General features: G+C 40.8%; 3 protein-coding genes across 6 annotated transcripts in view; all 3 read right to left on the reverse strand.

Moving 5' to 3' along the window:
- Window positions 1–22,051, reverse strand: part of LOC120568386 (NACHT, LRR and PYD domains-containing protein 12-like) — a 251,224-nt gene that overhangs the window by 21,920 nt on the left and 207,253 nt on the right. The window lies entirely within an intron of this gene.
- LOC120568358 (ribonuclease inhibitor-like) lies at window positions 3,227–5,582 on the reverse strand. 2 transcript variants are annotated; one of them, XM_039815834.1, is made up of 4 exons: window positions 5,381–5,582; window positions 3,783–3,956; window positions 3,450–3,623; window positions 3,227–3,251 (listed from the first exon to the last, which is right to left on the reverse strand). In XM_039815834.1, exons 1-4 carry the CDS (start codon window positions 5,476–5,478, stop codon window positions 3,239–3,241), a joined length of 459 nt encoding a protein of 152 aa, XP_039671768.1. In that variant the 5' UTR covers window positions 5,479–5,582; the 3' UTR covers window positions 3,227–3,238. The 2 variants fall into 2 exon arrangements, with proteins under 2 accessions (XP_039671768.1, XP_039671758.1); XM_039815824.1 differs by lacking the exon at window positions 3,227–3,251 and having other exon boundaries at window positions 3,328–3,623.
- On the reverse strand, window positions 6,860–14,613 carry LOC120568346 (NACHT, LRR and PYD domains-containing protein 3-like). Of its 3 annotated transcripts, none has more exons than XM_039815785.1 (4): window positions 14,191–14,613; window positions 10,070–10,352; window positions 9,764–9,832; window positions 6,860–7,716 (listed from the first exon to the last, which is right to left on the reverse strand). In XM_039815785.1, the coding sequence occupies exons 2-4, from the start codon at window positions 10,341–10,343 to the stop codon at window positions 7,079–7,081; spliced, it is 981 nt and encodes a 326-aa protein (XP_039671719.1). In that variant the 5' UTR covers window positions 10,344–10,352; window positions 14,191–14,613; the 3' UTR covers window positions 6,860–7,078. The 3 variants fall into 3 exon arrangements, with proteins under 3 accessions (XP_039671719.1, XP_039671710.1, XP_039671728.1); XM_039815776.1 differs by having other exon boundaries at window positions 10,070–10,355; XM_039815794.1 differs by lacking the exon at window positions 9,764–9,832 and having other exon boundaries at window positions 10,070–10,355.

Here is a 22,051-nt window from a genome sequence, read left to right on the forward strand (position 1 = left end):
TATGGAAGTTACGCATATACCAGAGGGCGCTTTCGCAAGATCCTGTGGTAGCCATTTTACCTTCAGGGTGCCTTTCACTCTGTACAAATCACCCACCCTGGATCCGCAAAAGCCCCCAGACCAACATGCTTCCTCCTCCATGTTTGACAGTTGATGTGACACAATGAGGAACCATCCTTTCGCCTCTTGCGATGCAGTGCAAAAATCCCGTTTGATGAACCAAGATTTAAAATTTTGATTCATCAGTCCATAGCACCTTCTTTCGTCTTCAGTAGTACATTGACTATATTTCTGGCCCAGGCAAGACTCTTTTCTTATTCTGACGTCTTAGCAATGGCTTTCTTGCTGCAACTCCACTAATCAAACCTGCAGCTCGAAGTCTTCTTTACAGTTGAAACTGAGACTTGCTTATTACGACCACTATTAAAGGAGAACTCCGGGCAATTTTAACGTTAATCTTGATCGCTATATGTATATAGTACCGCCGATAGCAAAATCCAGCGAGTACAGTGCTAGCAACACGGAGTGCTGCAGCTAATGCGAGAGCTCCACTCAGCTAAATTAGGGGAGTTATAGTTAAGGAGTGTCTTGTCGCTCTTAACAGACAATAAAATCCAAGTATGTCAACAGCAACTTTTACGGTCAGGCCCTTACATGACAACAAGATGCTTGTTTCAGCTTACCGTGTTTAAATTTCACCTACCCTCTTAGCTGTTAAGCTGCCGTCTGGGATTAGTGAATGTGGTTTAAGGAGGTCCGGTAATAATCATCACGCAAGCAGTTCCATGTGTATTTGTAGCATATATATCCATTTTGTGTGCTGTCGTTGGTGAATCTGAGTCTCTCTGCAGTGTGTGGAGATTGTGTAGTTGCCTTTAGCCAGGCTAGAAGCCTTGCCGACCCGGGCATCCTTCTACTCTCCTCCCGCCTCCCTTGCCTGCCGCTGCCGACAACAATCCACAGGCTCCCACTGGTTTGGTGGATGTCCTCCAGAGGACAGTTTCATACAAGCCACGGCGAAATATTGAAGTTTATTCCCCCCATCAAAAAGCGGTAATTGGAGCACAGAAGTGATCATATCAGTGACTATGTAACTACATGGAAACAGACCAAATGATGCCTGTTTCTTGTAAATTAGCATTACAGAAGGCTGTAGCCTTGCGCTGAAGCCCGTGAATTCAGTTGTAGCAGGAAAAGGTAAACAACGGAGCGTAGTGTGTGAAGAGTGAAGAACGGAGGTGTTCACAAGGGAAGAAGCTTGAGTAACGTAACTATGGAGCTAGAGCTAGCCTTCAGTAACGCTATTCGTAATAGTATTACAAGAAACAGGCATCATTTGGTCTGTTTCCTTAGTTACATAGTCACTGATATGATCACTTCAGTGCTCAATACCTATTTATAAAGGGGGAATAAACTTCGTACGTGAAAGCATGAACTGTCCTCTGGAGGACATCCACCAGACCAGCGGCTCGTGGATTGTTGTCGGCAGCGGCAAGCAAGGGAGGCGGGAGGAAGTAGAAGGATGCCCGGTCAGGGTAGCTCTGGCTAAGGAAACTACCACACAATTGAGACTCATATTCACCAACGAAAGCACACAAAATGGATATATATGCTACAAATACACATGGAACTGCTGCGTGATGATTATTACCGAGCCTGGCTGAACACACTCACTCATCCCAGACGGCAGCTAGCTGCTAAGAGGGTAGGTGAATTTAAACAATGGCTAAGTTGCTAAACGCATCTTGTTGTCATGTAAGGGCCCTATTCGTGTTGCACTAGACATTTTAATTGCATTTTGTGTCTGTTAAGAGGCACAAAGACACTCTTTATCTTATGCCCCATAACTGCCGTTTTAGCTGTGTGGGAGCTCTCGGCATTAGCTGCAGCAACTCCGTGTTGCTAGTAACGACTCGGCCTCATTTTTGTTTGCTATCGACAGTACTCATATACATATAGCGATCAAGATTAACGTAAAAATTGCCCGAGTTCTCCTTTAAGCTGTGCTTGAAGCTGTTGTCCTGTGAGCCACCTATCACGCAAGCTGTTGACTCTCAGAAACTTGTCTTCTGATTCTGTTGTGGCTTTGGGTCTGCCAGACCGCTTCCTGTCAGAGTTTCCTCCAGTTTCTAAGTGCCTTTTGATGGTGAAGAATACTGTACTCACTGACACCTTGACTTTCTTCACAATTTCTCTGTAGGAAAGACCAACATTCTTAAGTGTTATGATGGTCTGTCTCTCTTCCATTGTTAATTGCCTTTTTCCGCCATTTTTGTAGCAACACACTACTTTCTGCAGTACAATACTGTTCAAATAATGCTCACAGGGCAATCGTTTATCACAGTGCGTTCCAACAATACTTTTATACAAACAGAGGTGTTGTAAGTAATCCAGACAAGTTGGAACACCTGTGGGAATTGGAAGCACCAACTTTCAAAGCTTGATCAACCTCCATTGCTGCAGAACAGCTTTACGTTGTTTACCTGTTTCATGTTCCCTGAAAAAGGCCTTTTGTAAAATACAGAAATGTACATTATTTTTCAGTTTTGGGTAACCTTACTTTTTTTTAACCTCAGGCAGTTCACCACTTACCTTTGTACCATTTCAAGCTATTCATTGATTTGAACTGCTAAAGTTTCAATAAAAAACAAAACAATTGGGGTGTTCTAAAACTTTTGACCAGTAGTGTATATTAACTTGTATATCAAGCAACATTTAAATGGTTATTTCTTTAACAGAAACTGAATTCTGACCTGAGAGTCTCCAGTTTACAGCATTGATTCTTTAGTCCAGCAGAGAGCAGCTTTCCTCCTGAATCTTTCAGATTGTTGTTACTCAGGTCCAGCTCTCTTCTGACTAGGAGGACTCTAAGCTAAGAACCGGGGACAGATCTTCACAGCTTCTCTCTGACAGGTTACAGCCACTCAGTCTAAAAATATGAACAGAACAACTATAAAAACATTTCTATCTGTATTTGATATTACTTACACTTATATTTAGATAGCAGCTACTTTCATAAAATAAAGTGGTTAACAGTCTAAAGAAAATGAAAACACAGTGTGAAAGATGTGGTTCCCACTTTACAGGTTAATTTTTCCTGACCTGAGAATCTCCAGTGTATAGTGTGGACTCTTCACTCCAGTAGAAAGCAGCTTCCCTCCTGAATCCTTTAGGTCATTGTTACTCAGGTCCAGCTCTCGGACTAGAGTATTTGGAGCTGAGAACTGAGGAAAGAGCTTCACAGCTTCTCTCTGACAGATTACAGCCACTCAGCCTAAATATTTTGGACAGAACATATGTTAAAAAACATTTCTATCTTTATTTGATATTACTCACACTTATATTTAGATAGCAGCTACTTTAATAAAATAAAGTGGTTAACTGTCTAAAGAAACATGAAAACAGTGTGAAAGATCTAGTTCCCCCTTTCCAGGTTTATTATTCCTGACCTGAGAGTCTCCAGTTTACAGTGTGGACTCCTCACTCCAGTAGAAAGCAGTTTTCCTCCTAAATCCTTTAGGTTGTTGTTACTCAGGTCCAGCTCTCTCAGATTAAAGGACTTGGAGCTGAGAACTGAGGACAGAGCTTCACAGCTGCTCTCTGACAGGTTACAGCCACTCAGCCTAAAAAATATATACAGAACACATGTAAAAAAACTAAATGTATTTGATATTAATTACATTTATGTTTAGGTAGGCATTACTATTATCATAAAGTAAACTGGTTAACTGAAGAAAAATTAAAATATGGTTCACCCCTTTTACAGGTTTATTATTCCTGACCTGAGAGTCTCCAGTTTACAGTGTGGAAGCTCGAGTCCAGCAGAAAGCAGCTTCCCTCCTGTATCTGTGAGATTGTTGTTACTCAGGTCCAGCTCTCTCAGACGGGAGGACTCTGAGCTGAGAACTGAGGACAGAGCTTTACAGCTTCTCTCTGACAGACCACAGCCACTCAGCCTAAATATATGAACAGAACATAAATGAAAACATATTTATCTGTATTTGATGTGACTTACACTTATATTAAGGTAGCTACCAGGAAAAGAAGAATGACAACACCTTGTGAAAGACTTGGGTCACCCTTTTCTCACTCATCTTATTATCACCACCTAGTCAACCGGCCTGTTTCCTGGACTCTCTCAAAGAAGCGACAGTGACCCATCTCCAAAAACAGCCACACTCACCCTGCCTGAAGTTAACCAACAACAGACCTGTTCTTTTCTTCTCGTTTTCTTCAAAACACTCAAATGTGCTATCTTCAACCAACTCTCTTCCTATCTCCACCAGAGCAACCTTCTTGATCCCAACAAGTTTTGTTTCAAGGCAGGCCACTCAACTAAAACTGCCCTCATTTCTGTCTCTGAGCAGCTTGAAACTGCTAGAGCAGCCTCTCTCCCCTCTGTGGTTATACGTTCTGGACCATTCTGCTGCATTTGAAACAGTGAACCACCAGAACCTCATTTTCACCCTTCAGGATCTGTGTCTCAGTTTCGGCACACTCTGCTCAAATCTTACCTTAAAGACTGCACCTACCGGGTAACTTTGAGAGAATCTGTACCATAACCCTCCACTCACAATGGGATCCTTCAAGGTTCTGTCCGTGGGCCCTCCTCTTCTCTCTGTACACCAACTTTTCACTCACATGGCTTTTTTCTACAACAACTATGCAGATGACACCTGATTAATTCTCTTTTCCCTAGTCTGAAACACAAGTACCAGCAAGTATCTCTGCCTGTCTGACTGACATCTCTCATTGAATGTCCACACACAAGACTGAGCTGCTTTTCCTTCCAGGGAAGGGCTCTTCCACCCAGATCGACACCTCTGTGGTAGTCCCCACCAGGACTGCTAGGAACCTGGGTGTGACACTCAACGGCCAACTCTCCCTCACTGCCAACATTGCTGCAACAACACAATCATGTAGATACAACCTCAGAAGGATACAGCCTTTTCTGACCCTCAGTTTCTGGTCCAGGCTCTTGCCATTGGTCAATATGCTTGCTGCTCCTTCACCGTGAAGGACACCTATAGTCACTCAACGTATCCAGACCTTTTGCTGTCCCGCCTTCTAAATGGTGGAACAAGCTCCTCCTTGACATCAGGACAGCCGAAAGTCTACACATCCTCCAATGCAGGCTAAAAACACACATCTCTTCCAACTGCACCTAAGAAGATGGTGCTTTTATAAAGGAAATTGCACGTATACGATGTATTTTACCTTATTTGGAAGCTAATGTACTTCTATGTGATTCTTGCTTTTCTTAGTTTTATCTACATGGTTCACTGCACTTGAACGTCACTGTAATTCACTTTGGATAAAAACATCAGCTAAATAAAATGTAATACAATGGATCACCCTTCAAAGCTTTATTATTCCTTACCTGAGAGTCTCCAGTTTACAGTGTGGACTCTTCAGTGCAGTAGAAAGCAACTTCCCTTCTGTATTTGAAATGACTTTCTGTACACAGCTACAACACATAACATTTCTACGGTTGTCCAGACTGAGTTAATGATTCAAACAACAAATCTATGTCTTGGATTGTGTATATTACTGGAGTCAGGAAACTATTAAAGGAAATTTCAAAAAATGTAGTCACATCTGTTGGATCACAATCATTCACACTAATTAATTTCAACCTCAAATGAACTACAAAGTGGCAGATGATTTTTTCTTCATTTGGCTGCTTTAATCTGTGGAGATACAATGAAGCTGAAAAAACAATTTGCAGGTTTTTCAATTGATCAACTAATCAATTTGTTGACTAAATCTTGACAATCAGTTGACTAAAAGATTAATTAGTTGAGAATAACCCTACACATCTGATATAGTTAGTATCTTCAGTAATCTGTGCACTTACAGAGCTTTTTTGGAGGCTTTGACCACTGGCAGCAGTCTCAGAAGAGCCTCATCTGAAGCAGAGTATTTCTTCAGGTCAAACACGTCCAGATTGTTTCCTGATGACAGTAAGATGAAGCCCAGAGCTGACCACTGAGCAGGAGACAGATTATCTGTGGTGAGACTTCCTGAACTCAGGTACTGTTGGATCTCCTCCACTAGAGAATGCTCATTCAGTTCATTCAGACAGTGGAACAGATTGATGCTTTTCTCTGGAGACAGATTCTCACTGATCTTCTTCTTGATATAGTTGACTGTTTCCTGATTGGTCTGTGAGCTACTTCCTGTCTGAGCCAGCAGGTCTTTGAGAAGATCCTGATTGGTCTGCAGAGAAAGACCCAGGAGGAAGCGAAGGAACAAGTCCAGGTGGCCGATTGGACTCTGTAAGGCCTTGTCAATAGCAAACCTGTGGACCTCTGTCGTTGATGTTCTGCTGAAAACTTCCCACACTTTTTTGAAGATACTTTGCCCAAACATCACATTCTTGTTTCTGTTAATGACTTCGCTCTCCTTCACATGAATAGCAGCCAGAAACTCTTGAACACTCAGATGGATGAAGCTAAACATCTTTTTTTATCATCCTTCCTCCCGGTTGCTCTTTGAAGATCTCTGTGAACACTCCTGAGCACACTGAGGCTCCACTGACATCAATGCCACTCTTTTCTAGATCTTTCCGTAGAAGATCAGGTTGCCCTTTCCAGCTGATGGTAAGCCGGTTTTGCTAATGACTCAATGTACTGAATGCACTCTTCTGGGTCATACTTCTCTTTTGTCTGATGAATCTGAAACACCAGGAATTCTGCGTACATCTCAGTCAGGGTCTTGGGCAGCTCTCCTCCCTCTCTGGTTTTGATCAATTCCTCTAGAACTGTAGCAGTGATCCAGCAGAAGACTGGGATGTGGCACATAATGTGGAGGCTTCGTGTTGTCTTGATGTGGGAGATGATTCTGCTGGCCGCTCCTGATCTGTGAATCTCTTTCTAAAGTACTCCTCCTTCTGTGGGTCAGTGAACCCTCTGACCTCCGTCATGATGTCTACAAAATCAGAATGGATCTGATTGGCTGCTGCAGGTCGTGTGGTTATCCAGATGCGAGCAGAGGGAAGAAGTTTCTTCTTGATGAGGTTTGTCAGCAGCTCGTCCACTGAGGTCGGCGCTGTCACATCAATTTTAACTGTCTGGTTTTAATTGGTGGAGCAGTCCAGATCAAGGCGGCTCTCATCCAGTCCATCCAAAACAAACAGAAGTTTGAATTCGCTCCTGTCATAGTTGGTGTTTCCTGATGACTGCAGAGCTGTAAAAATGTGATTAAGAGCTTCTTCCTTGATGTCTCTGGTCTCCCAGATACATTCATGAATGAGCTCTGCCAAACACCACTTTTCCCCCTTCTTTAAATTCAGCTGGCGGAAGGTGAAGGGGAAAACGAGATGCACATCTTGATTGGCTCTTCCTTCCGCCCAGTCCAACACAAACTTGTGCACAAGAAATGTTTTTCCAATTCCTGCGATTCCATTGGTCAGTACTGTTCTTATGGGTCTCTTTTTTACAGAAGGGTGTTTGAACATGTCACAAGGTGTAATTGTTGTCTCTGTATCTGTTGGCTTCACTGTCTCAATCTGCCTGACCTCATGCTGTGTGTTGATGTGTACATCACCAGTAGCTTTGATGTACAGATCTGTGTAGATATCATCCAGAGGTCGCCCATCTTTGTTCTGTGCCCAACCCTCTTGTGCACACAAAAACTCATTTTGGAGGTTTGGCCGAAGCTTTTGTTGATAATATGAGATGTGTCGTGGTGGCTTTGGTACTGGAACAATCCCGTCTGTGTTGAAAACAAAAATAGAAAATATAAAGTATGATGATGTTTGTCTACAGATTCAGAATCAGTACACACATACTCTTTTACTAAATAATTGGCTTCCTGAGAATAACCATCTACTCAAATATCTTACCTTTTAAATAACATAAAATGTAGCCATCTAAAATATCATTATGGTCAACCAAACATATTTTATACAGTCAGTAATGTCTCTGTATTATTTTGGGCAGAGCATTGAAGTGATGCTTGCATTGATTCACCATCAGCTGCTTGAAACCAGCTGATGAGTAACTTCCAATTTATATTCAAGCATGTGCACAGCACTGCCTTTTTAATCTCACACTACTCACTGATACCATCATAACAATTTTCTGAAGTTTTATTATCATCATTTTAGACACCGAATGATCAGAACTAGACACAAAACAAACTGGGCTTGGTGGCGCCCACAAAGAGCCTGGGTCTGTCCGACGTTTCTGGCTAACAGGACGTTTTGTCCTCACCACTGATGCACCGAAATACTTGCTCGTGGGAAATGTTTGGGTCTTTGTAAATTATCTGTAAAGTGTCTTGAGATAACTCTTGTAATGATTTGATACTATAAATACAATTGAATGAATTCATCCTGTCAATGCCACTTTGTATGATACAGAAGGAAAGTCTGTTGGAGAAAGCCTATTTGGTTTCACCTCAAGTGCTTGTCCCCAACACATGTATAAATTAATTCAATTCAATTTTATTTATAGTATCAAATCATAACCGAGTTATCTCGAGACACTTTACAGATAGAGTAGGTCTAGACCACACTCTATAAATTCCAAAACCCCAACAATTACAGTAATTCCCTCAAGTGCAAGCATTAGCAGTGGCTATTGCGACAGTGGCAAGGAAAAACTCCCTTTTAGGAAGAAACCTTGGCAGAGCCAGACTCTTGGTAGGCAGTGTCTGACAGGGCCGGTTGGGGGTGTAATGAACAGTGGCAAATAATAGTCACATTAAAGATAATGGAACAGTGACTTCGAAGGTCATCGTGGAAGTTCATGTCATAGCAGGGGTTAAGTTGTGTTAAACTTGAGGAAGCTGTGAAGTTGCTCATCGCTGTACAACACAGTTTATGGCTGATCCTCGGTTAGCTCAACACTGAGCCACCTACTCCAAGTGGCTTTATTATTACCAATTTGAACCGATTTTATTTGCATCTAATAGAAAGGCCCTTTGCATTAAAATGCTTTGCACAGCACATCTGACGTACAGTGTCTTAAGAAAATAATCAACTATTTAAATATTTAACATGGACTGTTTTTAACAATTAACAACACACTTGACAAACAAATCACTTTTTTCATCACCACTGGCATCCACTGAAACAGAGATAAATAATGTGATTATTACTGTTTTACTTGATTGATCCAATGAGCATTACAATTACACACCTCTCTCACACTCACTCTGTCAAATCTAAATACTTGGCTGTTTCTCATCCTTCAGCTTCAATATGTGACGAGCATGAATTATTGTCATTTGCTCATGCATGTTATTCAGCTGATCAACAGGTAATGCTTTACTCACACTATGGTTTATGATTGTTCATATCATAATGGAATCTATTGTTGAACTCCTGTTTAGAGCTAATTATGTGATCTTAAAACAGTGGTTCCCAAAGTGAGGAGTTCCAGGGGGTCACTAGCAAAAATGGAGATCATTTATTTTCACTATCGACCCAAACACAGTGTTTGTTTCCAATACCTTCCAGGTAGAAACTTCCTGCGTCCTGCGTACATGCACTTTAACGGCGCTGAGCAAACGGGGACGAGGAGCTACTGGATATCTGCTCATCTCCTTCATCTAAAATGTATGTTTGATGCTTTCATATGTCAACACTTTCTCATTGGCATGGAAAGCTAAAGTTCTTCAGGTAAATTGTAGTACACCATAATTAACTTCTTGGAGAATGGAGTCACTAACCTACTTGAACTATATTTTTTCAAGCTTTAAAAGTACACTTTGTCACTCAGGGCTTCCATACTTACCAGAGAATACAGCAGCTTACCTTTGCTCTGAGAGGAGGGAGTTCCTCTGTTCTCTGAAGCCTTTCCAGCATCATTGACATTCACTGACTCTGTGTGGAAATCCATAGTAACATTTAAATTATCATTGACGAATTACTGTCATGAACAGCAAAACCACTCACCCGAAAATAATGTACTGTTACAATTAAATTAAATTAAATTAAAAGACACACAAATACTCCTCACAGTCAGCCAACCCATTACATACAGTATGTCACTGTGATGCAAAAGCACACTTCATTCCCCAGTCTTTCTGACTGAAAATACATATTAAAAGATTGACTGACCTTCTGGTCCTGAGCTGGTGTCTGGCAGACTCTGGACCAGATCATTCCTGTTGATCTTCTCTAAAACCTTCTTGGTCACCTTTAGAGCTCCATGAAGTTGAAAGGTTTTAACCATCACATCCACTGTGTCCTGTCTTTCTGCATTCTCCAACTTGGACACTTTGATGCTTTGGTAGCCTTCCAGGATGTCCTGCTGCTGCAGAAACCATTTGAATTGCTTAAATTCATCTTCTCTTAAATCCTCCAGAGTGTTGAAAAGGTCCACTGCCGTCATCGTGGTTTCCTGCTAAAATCAGACAGTTCTGTCAAACTGAAGTAAAACTGTAACACAAATGTCTCAGAGCAGCAACAGTTCTGATTAGAGGTCGACCGATATGGGTTTTTCTCTGCCCGATGCCGATCTTTAGAAATCAGGGTCAGCCGATGGCCGATAAATGCTGCCGATTTATTTTGGCCGATATTTGGTCGATATGTGCTTGTTTTTAAACCTCTATTTGAAAGATAAAATGTAACACTAATAAAAAAATAAATTTATAATTACTTAAGATACACAAAAGTTCTCAACAAAAACATTTATTGAACACCAATCTTCACTTGTATACTTAAATTAAAAGTGTATAATGTAAAAACATATCTTGTATAAATAATGTATAAAAAATATATTAAATAAACAAAACAGGTAAGAAGAAAATAAACTTTGTCAAATAAACTTAAATTAAAAAATAAATTTTAGTGCACTGAGCATTTATCAAACTTCTGAGAACACAAATCTGCATATATAATTTTATAAATAAAATAAATGAACAACTTTAACAATAAAGTGACATATTATTAATCTCAACTCCTGTTTCCTCCTCCAGCAGTGTCTCTGTGGGGCTGTTCAACATCCGCTCGCTCACTAACAAGGGTCCCCTGATTTACGTTCTTCTACAGAACAAAACCTTGATTTCTTGTGCCTGACTGAAACCTGACAGCGGCAGAATGATTACACACAGCTCAACGAGGCTGTACCTCCTGGGTTTGTTTACACCTGTCAATCCCACGCGTCAGGTCAAGGGGGAGGGGTTGCAATGCTGTACAAGGACAAATGGAGAGTGGCCACTGTTACTGCCCCTCCCTCCAACTCATTTGAATCCATAGTTCTACAGATTAGTGGGTCAGTCCCTAATATATTAGCCACTAGCTATCGCCCACCCAAGTCCAACAATAATACTTTTTTAACTGATTTTTCTTCCTTCTTAACATCTTTCTGTTCCATGTCCCCTAATGTCATAATTGTGGGTGATTTTAATATTCATATTGACAATACTAGCAACACTCTCACAAGGGACTTTTCCTCAGTACTGGACAGTTTTGGATTACAACAGCACACTGACTTTCCCACACACAACAAAGGACACATCCTGGACCTCATATGTTGCTCTGGCTTAACCCCTTTCAATTGTACTGCATCTGACTTGCCCATCTCTGACCATAAGTTAATTTCTTTTAATGTCAATTTACCACCATCTAAAACAAATCCACCTCGCTCCATTTAATTTCGAAACATCAAGAACATTGATCTACCCGCTCTCTCTGTTGGAATTAACAATCTTCCCATTGACAAATCAGACAACACTGACGACCTGGTTTCACAGTACAATGATGGACTCCACAATCTCTTGGACACTCCTCTGAAAACCCGGATTGTTTCTTTTATGTATTCTGCCCCATGGTACACACTAGCTCTACGTCAGTTAAAAGTAAAAGGACGGAGCCTGCAATGTCTCTACAAAAAAAGCAGACTAGTTGTACATAAGGACATGTATGACAACCAGATGCTGCACTATAAGGATTCCCTCTCTATAGCAAAATCCAAATACTACACTTATCTAATATCATCTGGCGAAGGGAACACTCAGTTTTCCATAATTAGTACAATTTGATGACCTCCGAATACTCTCCCATCCCACCTGTATTCAATTTCTCAATGTAATAGTTTTATGTCATTTTTCAAAACTAAAGTTGAAAAATCAATGAAATATCTGATATTGTCCAAAAATCAAAATCATCCACCTGCCAGCTTGACCCCCTGCCAACCCACCTAGTTAAAACCTGTCTACCCTCCCTCTCTTCCTTATAACTAACATCATCCAGTCATCTTTTATTTCTGCTCATGTTCCCTCCTCTATCAAAACTGCTGCTATCACCCTTGTACTTAATAAACCTGATGCAAATCCCAAAGACCTAAATAATTATAGACTGATCTCCAACCTGCCATTTATCTCAAAAACCCTAGAGAAAACGGTTGCTGCACAGGTCCATAATTATCTCATTAACAATAACCTCTATGAACAGTTTCAATCTGGTTTTTGCCCTCTCCATAGCACAAAAAACAGCACTAGTCAAGATCACCAATGACCTACTGATGGGATGGCCACTGACTCAGGTTTTCTCACCATACTCATCCTCCTTGATTTGACTGCTGCCTTTCATACAATTTCTCACAATATCCTCTTGGACCATCTAGCCTCCATTGGTGTCATCAATACATCACTCAAGTGGTTCACATCCTACCTCTCTGGCCGCATTCAGTTTGTACAACTTAAAAATGTTCAATCACAACCCTCCCCAGTTACCAGTGATGTTCCCAGGGGCCCCTCCTTTTAATAATTTACTTACTTCCTCTAGGTTTTATTTTCAGGAAATACAATATTCAATTTCACTGCTACGCAAATGACACCCAGCTCTACTTGTCCACCAAACCCACTTCCATACTCCCTCCGTCTTCCTTGTCTGACTGTTAAGACAAAGTTAAAACCTGGTTCACTCATAACTTTCTCAAATTAAACAGTAGCAAAACAGAAATTCTCCTTGTTGGCTCCAAATCCACCCTAGCAAAATGTCCCAATTTCTCACTCATCATCAACAATTCCAATGTCCCCTCTTCCACTCATGTCAAGAGCCTCGGTGTCATCCTCGATAACACACTTTCTTTTGAAAAACACATCAATAATCTCACCCAGTCTGCTTGTTTTCACTTACGCACTCATACACCATCTTCATCCATCACTTACACCCAATAATACTGCTACTTTCATCTACGCTCTTGTCACTTCCCGTATTGATTATTGTAACACCCTCCTCTTTGGTTTACCCTACAAGTCCATCTATAAACTCCAATTGGCCCAAAACTCAGCTGCCCATATTATCACCAGAACCCCAACAACTGAACACATTACTCCACTCCACTGCACTGGCTCCCTGTCCAATACCGTATTGACTTAAATATTCTTCTTCTCACCATCAAAGCCCTCCATAATCTCGCTCCTCCATACGTTTCTGAACTCCTTCAGCCCCATGCTCCATCCAGAACACTCTGATTCAACTCTTCCTCACTGCTTTCCACTCCTTCTGCCCGCAATGGGGTTTAGAGCCTGCAGCCATTCTGCTCATCGCTTTTGGAACTCCCTCCCACTCTCCATCCGTACCATAGAGTCTCTGCCCACCTTTAAAACCTCCTCCTCAAAACCCACCTTTCCGAAAGGCCTACCCCACATGATACACTCTCCATCAAAATAATGGATAGATTGCTTCATTTTAATTTTTTCTATCTCAATCTTTTAAATGTTTGTTTTAATTATATTTGCCTTTTTAACTGTATTTGTTTTAATTATATTTGCCTTTTTAACTGTATTTTTGCTTGTTTTAACTATAAGGTGACCTTGAGTGCTATGAAAGGCGCCCATAAATAAAATGTATTATTATTATTATTATTATTATTATTAATTGTCACAAATGAACATGGGTCTCAACTTCATTAACTTTTCTTAATCCCCAATTGGATTTCGATTTAAACTTTTTTGGGGACAGAATGCCAAAATAAGAGCCACTAAATGGCAGAAGGGTACTTTACAACAACAGTTTGAGTTTCTCAGAGTTTATAGATGAGGAAATATGCAGCAAAATGAATTATATTTCAGTTTTTATATTTAAAATCCACAGGAGGTTTGAGAAAACCACAATGACTTGTCTTGATCCAGTGGTATCCTCTGAATGTTATATATGAAAAGCAACAACCACATTGTTAGAACATGTACAGAACATGATGCAGTGTTAAAGCTGGGACTATGTTGACTTACTGAGTCTCTGCAGGAAGCTGTCCTTTAAACACTTAAGGTGGATCCATGGACTGGTGGCTCTTGATGGACACACAGCTGGTTCAGGTTCAGGAGAGTCTGGTCTCTGCTGCTGCTCTGGGCTTCAACACAACACAAAACACACACACACACACACACACACACACACACCCACACAGTGCTGGACTGATCTGAGTGCAATGACATGGAGAAAGTCATGGACAGTTAGAGATGGTTGAGCAGCTGTAACCATGGTTCCAACATGTGTAAGGCAGAGAACCCACAGATGAGCTGTAGTTGTGCTATCAGTCCACTAGATGGAGACCTTTACCCCCACCATCTCCACAGAGCTGGAGAGCAGACTGACTGAGTCAGACTAGAACAGGAGGCACAGTCAGATAACTCCAGTAATTACAGAAGAAAACAAACAATACCAAAATTAATTATAGCCGCTCTGCAGGAAAAGGAAAAGGCTTGGATGGAGAAGAAGAGAAAAATGTCAAGGGTTCTGTGGCATAGGTGCCAAACAGAGACATTCCTGCTCATCACCGTGGTTATGTCCACGGAACAGGGCTACTGTTAAGTGAGAGTTGGCGCGGTTGTAACGCGAGTGATCAGAACCTTTGTCGCCATAGCCAGGTGCTGATCTCAGGGAGCTATTATTTGGGTGATGACACAACTGGCTTCACAATATTTGATATGGAGGCAGGACTGCATGAAAATGCAGCATTTTAAACTACTGTCAAAAGTCATTTCTCACTAGAAAATTCAGAGAATTTGTGTACTTTGTTTGGACAACATAGATGCGTGGGAGATGCCTGTAATTTATTTTCTCATAGATCAATTAGTGATAAACTGATGTTAAAAGATGCTCTATTTTGCATTGATTGTAATGGTGTAGATGAGGACACAATTCAAACATAAAAAAAAAAATTCTGACATTTTGCACACTAAATCAACAGTGACCTCATGATATTGTGAATTTTATCCATGAACATCAAAGGTTTAGTTTTGAAGAAATTGCTGAATTTTTTTACACTACTGTATCCAGTAAAATGTTTTATTACAAATATATCAAAACTCTGAATAGTAAATTTGTCAAGAACAGTCTGGAGATGAAATTCCCTACATTTGGTGTCAACAGAGCCAAAAACAATTGGGAGGAGATAGGTTTAAGAAGTTTTGCAGATTTTGCAAAAAGTAGAGTGATGGACTTCATAACAGCTACTGGGTAAAAGCTGATTATATTTTCTCCTCTATTGGGGTACAGTTTGACCGTAAATGCGACGTTGTAGCATGTACGGTGGATTTGTTATGAATTTTTAAAGTTTAGGTTTTTACATGGCTGCTGTAGCGCCACTATCAGGACTATTAGCATATAAATCACACTGATTAAGTTTGGCACAGGACTGGACTTGTGTGCAAAGTTTGGTGACTTTTCGTGCATGGGAACATATATTTCTTAGGAATAATCTGTCTCTATGGCCAGTTGGTGGTCACTGAGCCTGTATTTAGTCAGGATCCGTCTCTGCTTTAGACAGTGTGCAGATATTAAGCCAATTTATATTCTGTTAAGAGTCAAATAACAATTAAGTCTACTTTGTGTTTTTGTTAGACTTTTCCAATGTTCTAAATATTGATCTTTTGAATGATTCATAATCTGTTTTGTTCTGTTGAGTTGTTTTGAACCAGTGCTGATGGGAGCCTCATTGGTTAGCTTCACCATCAGCTGACTGAGGTTTTCAGGACTCAGCTCTTGGGTTTATAGTGCTTTGAAATGAAGTGTGTCTTTTTGGCTTAAATTAAGATGTGTCCAAAATGTAATAGCTTGTTTCTGTAAATTTAGCAGTAATGGGAAACGTCCCAGTTCTGCTTGACAGGCGTTATTTGGGGTTTTCCTTTGAACGTTTAGAATTCTTCTACAGAATTCTGTGTGTAGGGTCTATATTGGGTGTTTATCCCAGGAGTCATGCTCCAATCTACTGAGTGGGCCCCAAATTTCACATCAATATCAGTACCTCCAGAAAAACGCAATTATGCGAGCGCATAATTCAGTGCATAATCAGCCAAAGTCCGCATATTTATGCGGGGACCGCATTTTTTGATACGCCGCACTTTCGGGCATAAATTGTCGATTTCTGTGCAAAATATGCGGTGCTTGCATGATTTCATAATCCCCGCATTTTCGTTGCAAAAAAGTCACATATATCTTAGTGGAAAGTTGAAAAATGTTGCGTTTACTTCACACAAGAGCAGCCAGTTTCCCCTGTGGCCATGGGAACGTTATGAAGTGACGTAATTACGCGACGTGAACATCATCGAAAAGCAGGGTGTTGGGGGAATCACTTTTTTTTCTCTTTTTCATCATCTCGCAATTTTCACAAGTTCCCGCAATTTTTGCAAGTTCCCGCAATTTCATCGCATAAAATTGCATAAATATCCCACATATTCCATCACATTTTTTAAGAAAACGTGCCGCATAACCAAGGATTTTTGTCTGCAACAATCACAAGAAAACGCATTTTTCTGGAAGGCCTGCCATATAGTGCTAGCAGTACTATTACACTATCAAATATTTTAGTCCAGATTCTAATTGGAATGTTAATGCTGAACAGCTTGGTTTTTAATGCATACATTGCCCTGTGTGCTTTTTCGTTGAGTGAATGTATGGCTTTATTGAAATGTTCTGATGCCAATAAGGTCAGACCAAGGTAAGTATAATTTTGTGTGTGTTTAATTTGGGTGTTATTCAAAGTAAAATGGTGTTTGGTTTCAAGACATTGGCTTTTTTTTGAAAGATCATAATTTGAGTTTTCTTGAAATTGACCTCCAATGCCCAGTTATGGTAGCCTGACGTGGTCCTACTCAGATTCTAGTCAGAATGTGAGTCTGAAACCGCTCCAATGGGCTGTGATTATGGGGCGTGTTCCAACCGAACCAGGAAAAGAGCTAGATATATCATTTGTTGCGTGTAAATATGAATGTGGATAACGTTAGTGATAGTGACATGCTCGCTACAGTCGAAAACACGTTTTATTTCTCTGATTCACGGCTTTGTTCTAGCGCCGCTGGGCGCTCCCTCTCTCCAGTCTCTCTCCACCATATAACAATCTCTCTCTCCAGTCTCTCTCTATGTCTCTCCACCATATAACACTCTCTCTCTCCAGTCTCTCTCTATCTCTCTCCACCATATAACACTCTCTCTCTCCAGTCTCTCTCTATCTCTCTCCACCATATAACGCTCTCTCTCTCTATCTCTCTCCACCATATAACACTCTCTCTCTCCAGTCTCTCTCTATCTTTCTCCACCATATAACGCTCTCTCTCTTCAGTCTCTCTCTATCTTTCTCCACCATATAACGCTACCGTGCTTTCAGGCAGTTATTGAGGCTCCTCTGCTGAGGATTTTAAAATGAATGCGCTGTCGATATCGTCTGGAACAGACGCGATGGTGGAATCTACACATCTCAATTCTCCAGCGGCAGCCACCTGTAAACAAATTCAACCCAAGTGTTCTTTGGTGACGTGGTTGATTCTGTTGCTGTTGATCATCTGTCTGACAATTTGATTGGCAATAATTGCTTCTCAACGGAGCAAGTCCAGACCGAACTTCCCGACCTTGAATGTAGTGGGCGGGGCTAAGTTCGGCTGGCATCCAGGCTACAGTTATGGCAGTATTGTTCCAGAATGGAGAGGTTATGTTGAAGACCATCTCTGGTTGGAGACAACAAAATAAGGTAATCTGCATAAAGCAGGTATTTAATCTCTGTGTCTAAGAGTGTGAGACCTAGAGCTGCTGATCAGTCCAACTGGTCTGCAAGTTCATTTATGTACAGGTTGAGTAATGTAGGACTTATACAGCATCCTTGCTTCATACCGCATTCTTGAGTAAAATATTCTGTTCTTTGATTATTAATTTTCACAGCACATTGATTGTGCTTGTACATACATTTGATTCCACTTTGACGGATTTTGAAGAAAAGTTCTTCATGCCAAATGGAGTCAAAGGCTTTTTTTAAATTGATGAAACAAGCAAATATTTCCCCTCACTTTTTTTGGTGGACATGTTTGTTAACTAAAGTATGTAAGGTGTATATATGATCAGAGGTTCTGTAACTTGGAAGAAAGCCAATTTGGTATTTACTAAGTAGGTTTTTTTCTTGAGTAAAGGTTAGTATCCTTGAATATAGGATACTACAGAATATATATATATATATATATATATATATATATATATATATATATGTATATGTAGTTATTAGGGTCTGATTTATTTCCATTTTTGTGGATTGGGGTGATCAGCCCCTGGTTCCAGGCATCAGGAAAGCAGCCAGATGTCAGCACCATGTTGAACAGTTTAACAATTGCAATTTGTAACTCGGCATACTGTTTTTCAGCATTAAATTTTTTATGCAATATGTGCCACAACAGACTGTTCTCAGCAGGAAAACGATGGAGTGCCTACTCCAGGTAGGGAATGAGTCCTTACCCCAAGAGAAGGAGTGAAGTACCTTGGGGTCTTGTTCGCGAGTGAGGTGACAATGGATCAGGAGATTGGTCGGAGAATCGGCGCAGCAGGGGCGGTATTACATTCAATTTACCGCAGCGTTGTGACGAAAAGAGAGCTGAGCCAGAAGGAAAAGCTCTCAAGCTACCAGTCAGTTTTCGTTCCTACCCTCACCTATGGTCATGAAGGCTGTGTCATGACTGAAAGAACGAGATCCAGGGTACAAGCGGCCAAAATGGGTTTCCTCAGGAGGATGGCTGGCATCTCCCTTAGAGATAGGGTGAGAAGCTCAGTCATACGTGAGCAGCTTGGAATAGAGCCACTGCTCCTTCGCGTCGAAAGGAGCCAGTTGAGGTGGTTCGGGCATCTGGTAAGGATGCCCCGTGGGCGCCTCCCTAAGGAGGTGTTCCAGGCACGTCCAGCTGGGAGGAGGCCTCGGGGAAGACCCAGGACTAGGTAGAGGGATTATATCTACAACCTGGCCTGGGAACGCCTCAGGATCCCCCAGTTGGAGCTGGTTAATGTGGCTCGGGAAAGGGAAGTTTGGGGTCCTCTGCTGGAGCTGCTCCCCCCGTGACCCGATACCGGATAAGCAGACGAAGATGGATGGATGGACAATGTTGAATGTGTTTGTTGCATGTTTTATTTCATTTTAGTTTAAAATGTGTATAAACTGTTCATCACTGTTTGGAGCCCATTTGTAGGTCTGATTTAATTTACTGGTCTTTTTCTTAGTAGTATCTCTACTGTTTTTTTTCAAGTACATATTTATTTGGCTGTGATCTGAGAGGGGGGTTTGTGCTCGTACACTATGAGGAGGGGTCCATGTCTGGCTCTCAAAGGTCCAGGTGCTGTCGGGTAAAGACACATCCAGAACACTGATCACCTCCTTAAAGTCAGTTAACTCTGGTGATCCATTTTCCCATTGATCCCAGTGACCCACTGATTTAACTGAAATGCGTAGAATAGAAATGTTATGTTGAAATGATTTACCTGAAGTGCTTAAAGCATATGTGTGTTATGGTTACATGATTTTGAGCTGTTTAAAGGGGTGATAGAATGCAAAGCCGATTTTACCCTGTCATAGTTGAATGACAGTGGGTAAATAGGACATACATAGAACCTCAAAATCCCATTGACACCTCTTTCCGCTGCAAATTTCAGAATTAGAAACTGCCTCTGAAACGGGCAAATCTCTCCTCCTTATTTGGCTCTAGTCTCTCTCTTTGTCACACCCAACATTTACATAGGCTACACCACTGATCTGAGATCAGGTAGTCTTCTGAATAGGTTGCGCAGATCTCCGAAATTGTATACATTGTTCATCTGCTATTTTATCAAAAAATACACTTCTGAGACTTTTTTATGCGAGAAAACAACTATGTAGAGGTAAAATTTGGGCCGTTTTACAAAAATTGATGGATAATTGCAAAGCGGCCAGTGCTGCCTGGGTTACTGCCTCGCCGCCCGGCCTGTCCTTCTTCAGACCTCAGCCCGCTGTGAGCTAGATGGAGCGCCGTCACGGCCGGCAGCCCACGGTGCTCGATACCTGCGCAAAGTCACCGTTTCTGGGTTACTGGACTACCAAACGCCGCTGCCCTGACAGAGCTCCAGGGCCTGCAGCTCGCTGTTCTCCCTCCCCTCTTCCTGCTAAATGGCCGGCGTTTGTGGCGCCACCTGGCGTTTATTAAACGCCACTACACGTCTAATAAACGCCACCTGGCGGTTAATAAACGCCACCATGCGTGTGACGTCACCAGGCGTTTAATAAACGCCACCAGATGCTTATTAGACACCTGGTGGCGTTTTGATAATCAACTCCGCCCTGTGGCTTTCACAGCCAATAGATTTGAACTCTAATCACCCAATCAGTAAAGAAGGAGGTCAGGCAACACTAATCAAGCACGGATCTCCTTTGCAGCTTGTTTAAGTAGCCCAAAGAAAATGCACAACTTTGTAGTATGTTACTTTTGTATTGCCAGACATCAGTAGGCACTGGGTGCTCATACTTTATTTAATTAATCAACCCAAATCATCCTCCTAAAAATGTAATAAAAAGTGGTGAGGAGCTATTTTCATTATTATCTTCTTAAATTTAGTAAGCCCTGTCACACTAAAAACTGAATAAACGCTGTCACACTAACAACCTAATGGTATCACGTCTGCCTTTTATTGTACATTTTATCTGGGTCTATTGTTAAAAGGGTTTCAGATATGGTGATATTTAATTGCTGCAAAAACCAGTCTATTACTAAAAGACCAAGAGAGGGGTTAACATGAAGAGTAAGCAGATTTTCAAAAATACTGTACTCTTAATTCAACTACTAGGAACCAAAGAGTAGCTTACCAGAAAATCGGACAACTCTGAAAATCTTGACAAAAAGGATATAATAGTTTCTGTAAAGGGCATGCAACAATCAAACCTAAATATTATTATAAATCTTATTTAATTACTACAAAAAATGCTAGTTTGGGACAATTTAAGACAGTCACAGCTGTCTTGCATACAGTCAGTTAAATAAGTATTAGTTATCTTATATAATAAACTAAATTAAAATTATAATGGCAGGCATAGGGTATTATCACCATTTATTTTTAATTCATAAGCGCAATCAAATTGATCTTATAAAGCAACTAAATTAAACATAGTGTCATACTTCATTTGACCTTTCAGGAGACTTACCTTGACACAGGAACAGCAGGTGTCAGATCCCTCAACACACTCAAATACTATGGTTTATGATCTTGACTCAATTGGACATTAAGTTGTAATAATAAATCATTATAAGCATTTTAATTTATTTTTATTCCATGCATTACTAAAAATGTAAAGCTGAAAAATGTACTGACAAACACAAAAGCATGACAGATATAAAACATGACATTTATTAAATAACATCAAAATTCAGCAGCACTAGGGTGCAAGTAGTCGGATATTTTTGGTATTATATTTATATTTTTATATTTATAATTATATTTAAAGGACCACGTGACATCACAGTGCTTTGCTGTCACCATTTTTGTGTCTGGTCAAAGCTAGGGGACCTACGTCATATCAACCACAACAGCTAGAGGAGACGGATATGTGATACACACAAGAGAATACACGGAACAAATAGTTTTTGTCCGTAGACGTTAACCAGCCGTCAGCCCTTAACGAACAACTTGCTAGTTAACCATTAGCCGCGATCAATCTAGACTTAACCACCACAAAAATAACACTGTTGATTATTGATGACTTGCATGTCCCGTTATCACATACTGTACATTTGTTTTTCTTCAACTGCCATATCTTGGTGTCATTTACCTCTCCTGCAACAGCGTATTGATGGGCATCTGTACTCATGAGATACTCCA

The sequence above is a fragment of the Perca fluviatilis genome, chromosome 1, assembly GCF_010015445.1.
Source record: "Perca fluviatilis chromosome 1, GENO_Pfluv_1.0, whole genome shotgun sequence".
Lineage (NCBI taxonomy): Eukaryota > Metazoa > Chordata > Actinopteri > Perciformes > Percidae > Perca > Perca fluviatilis.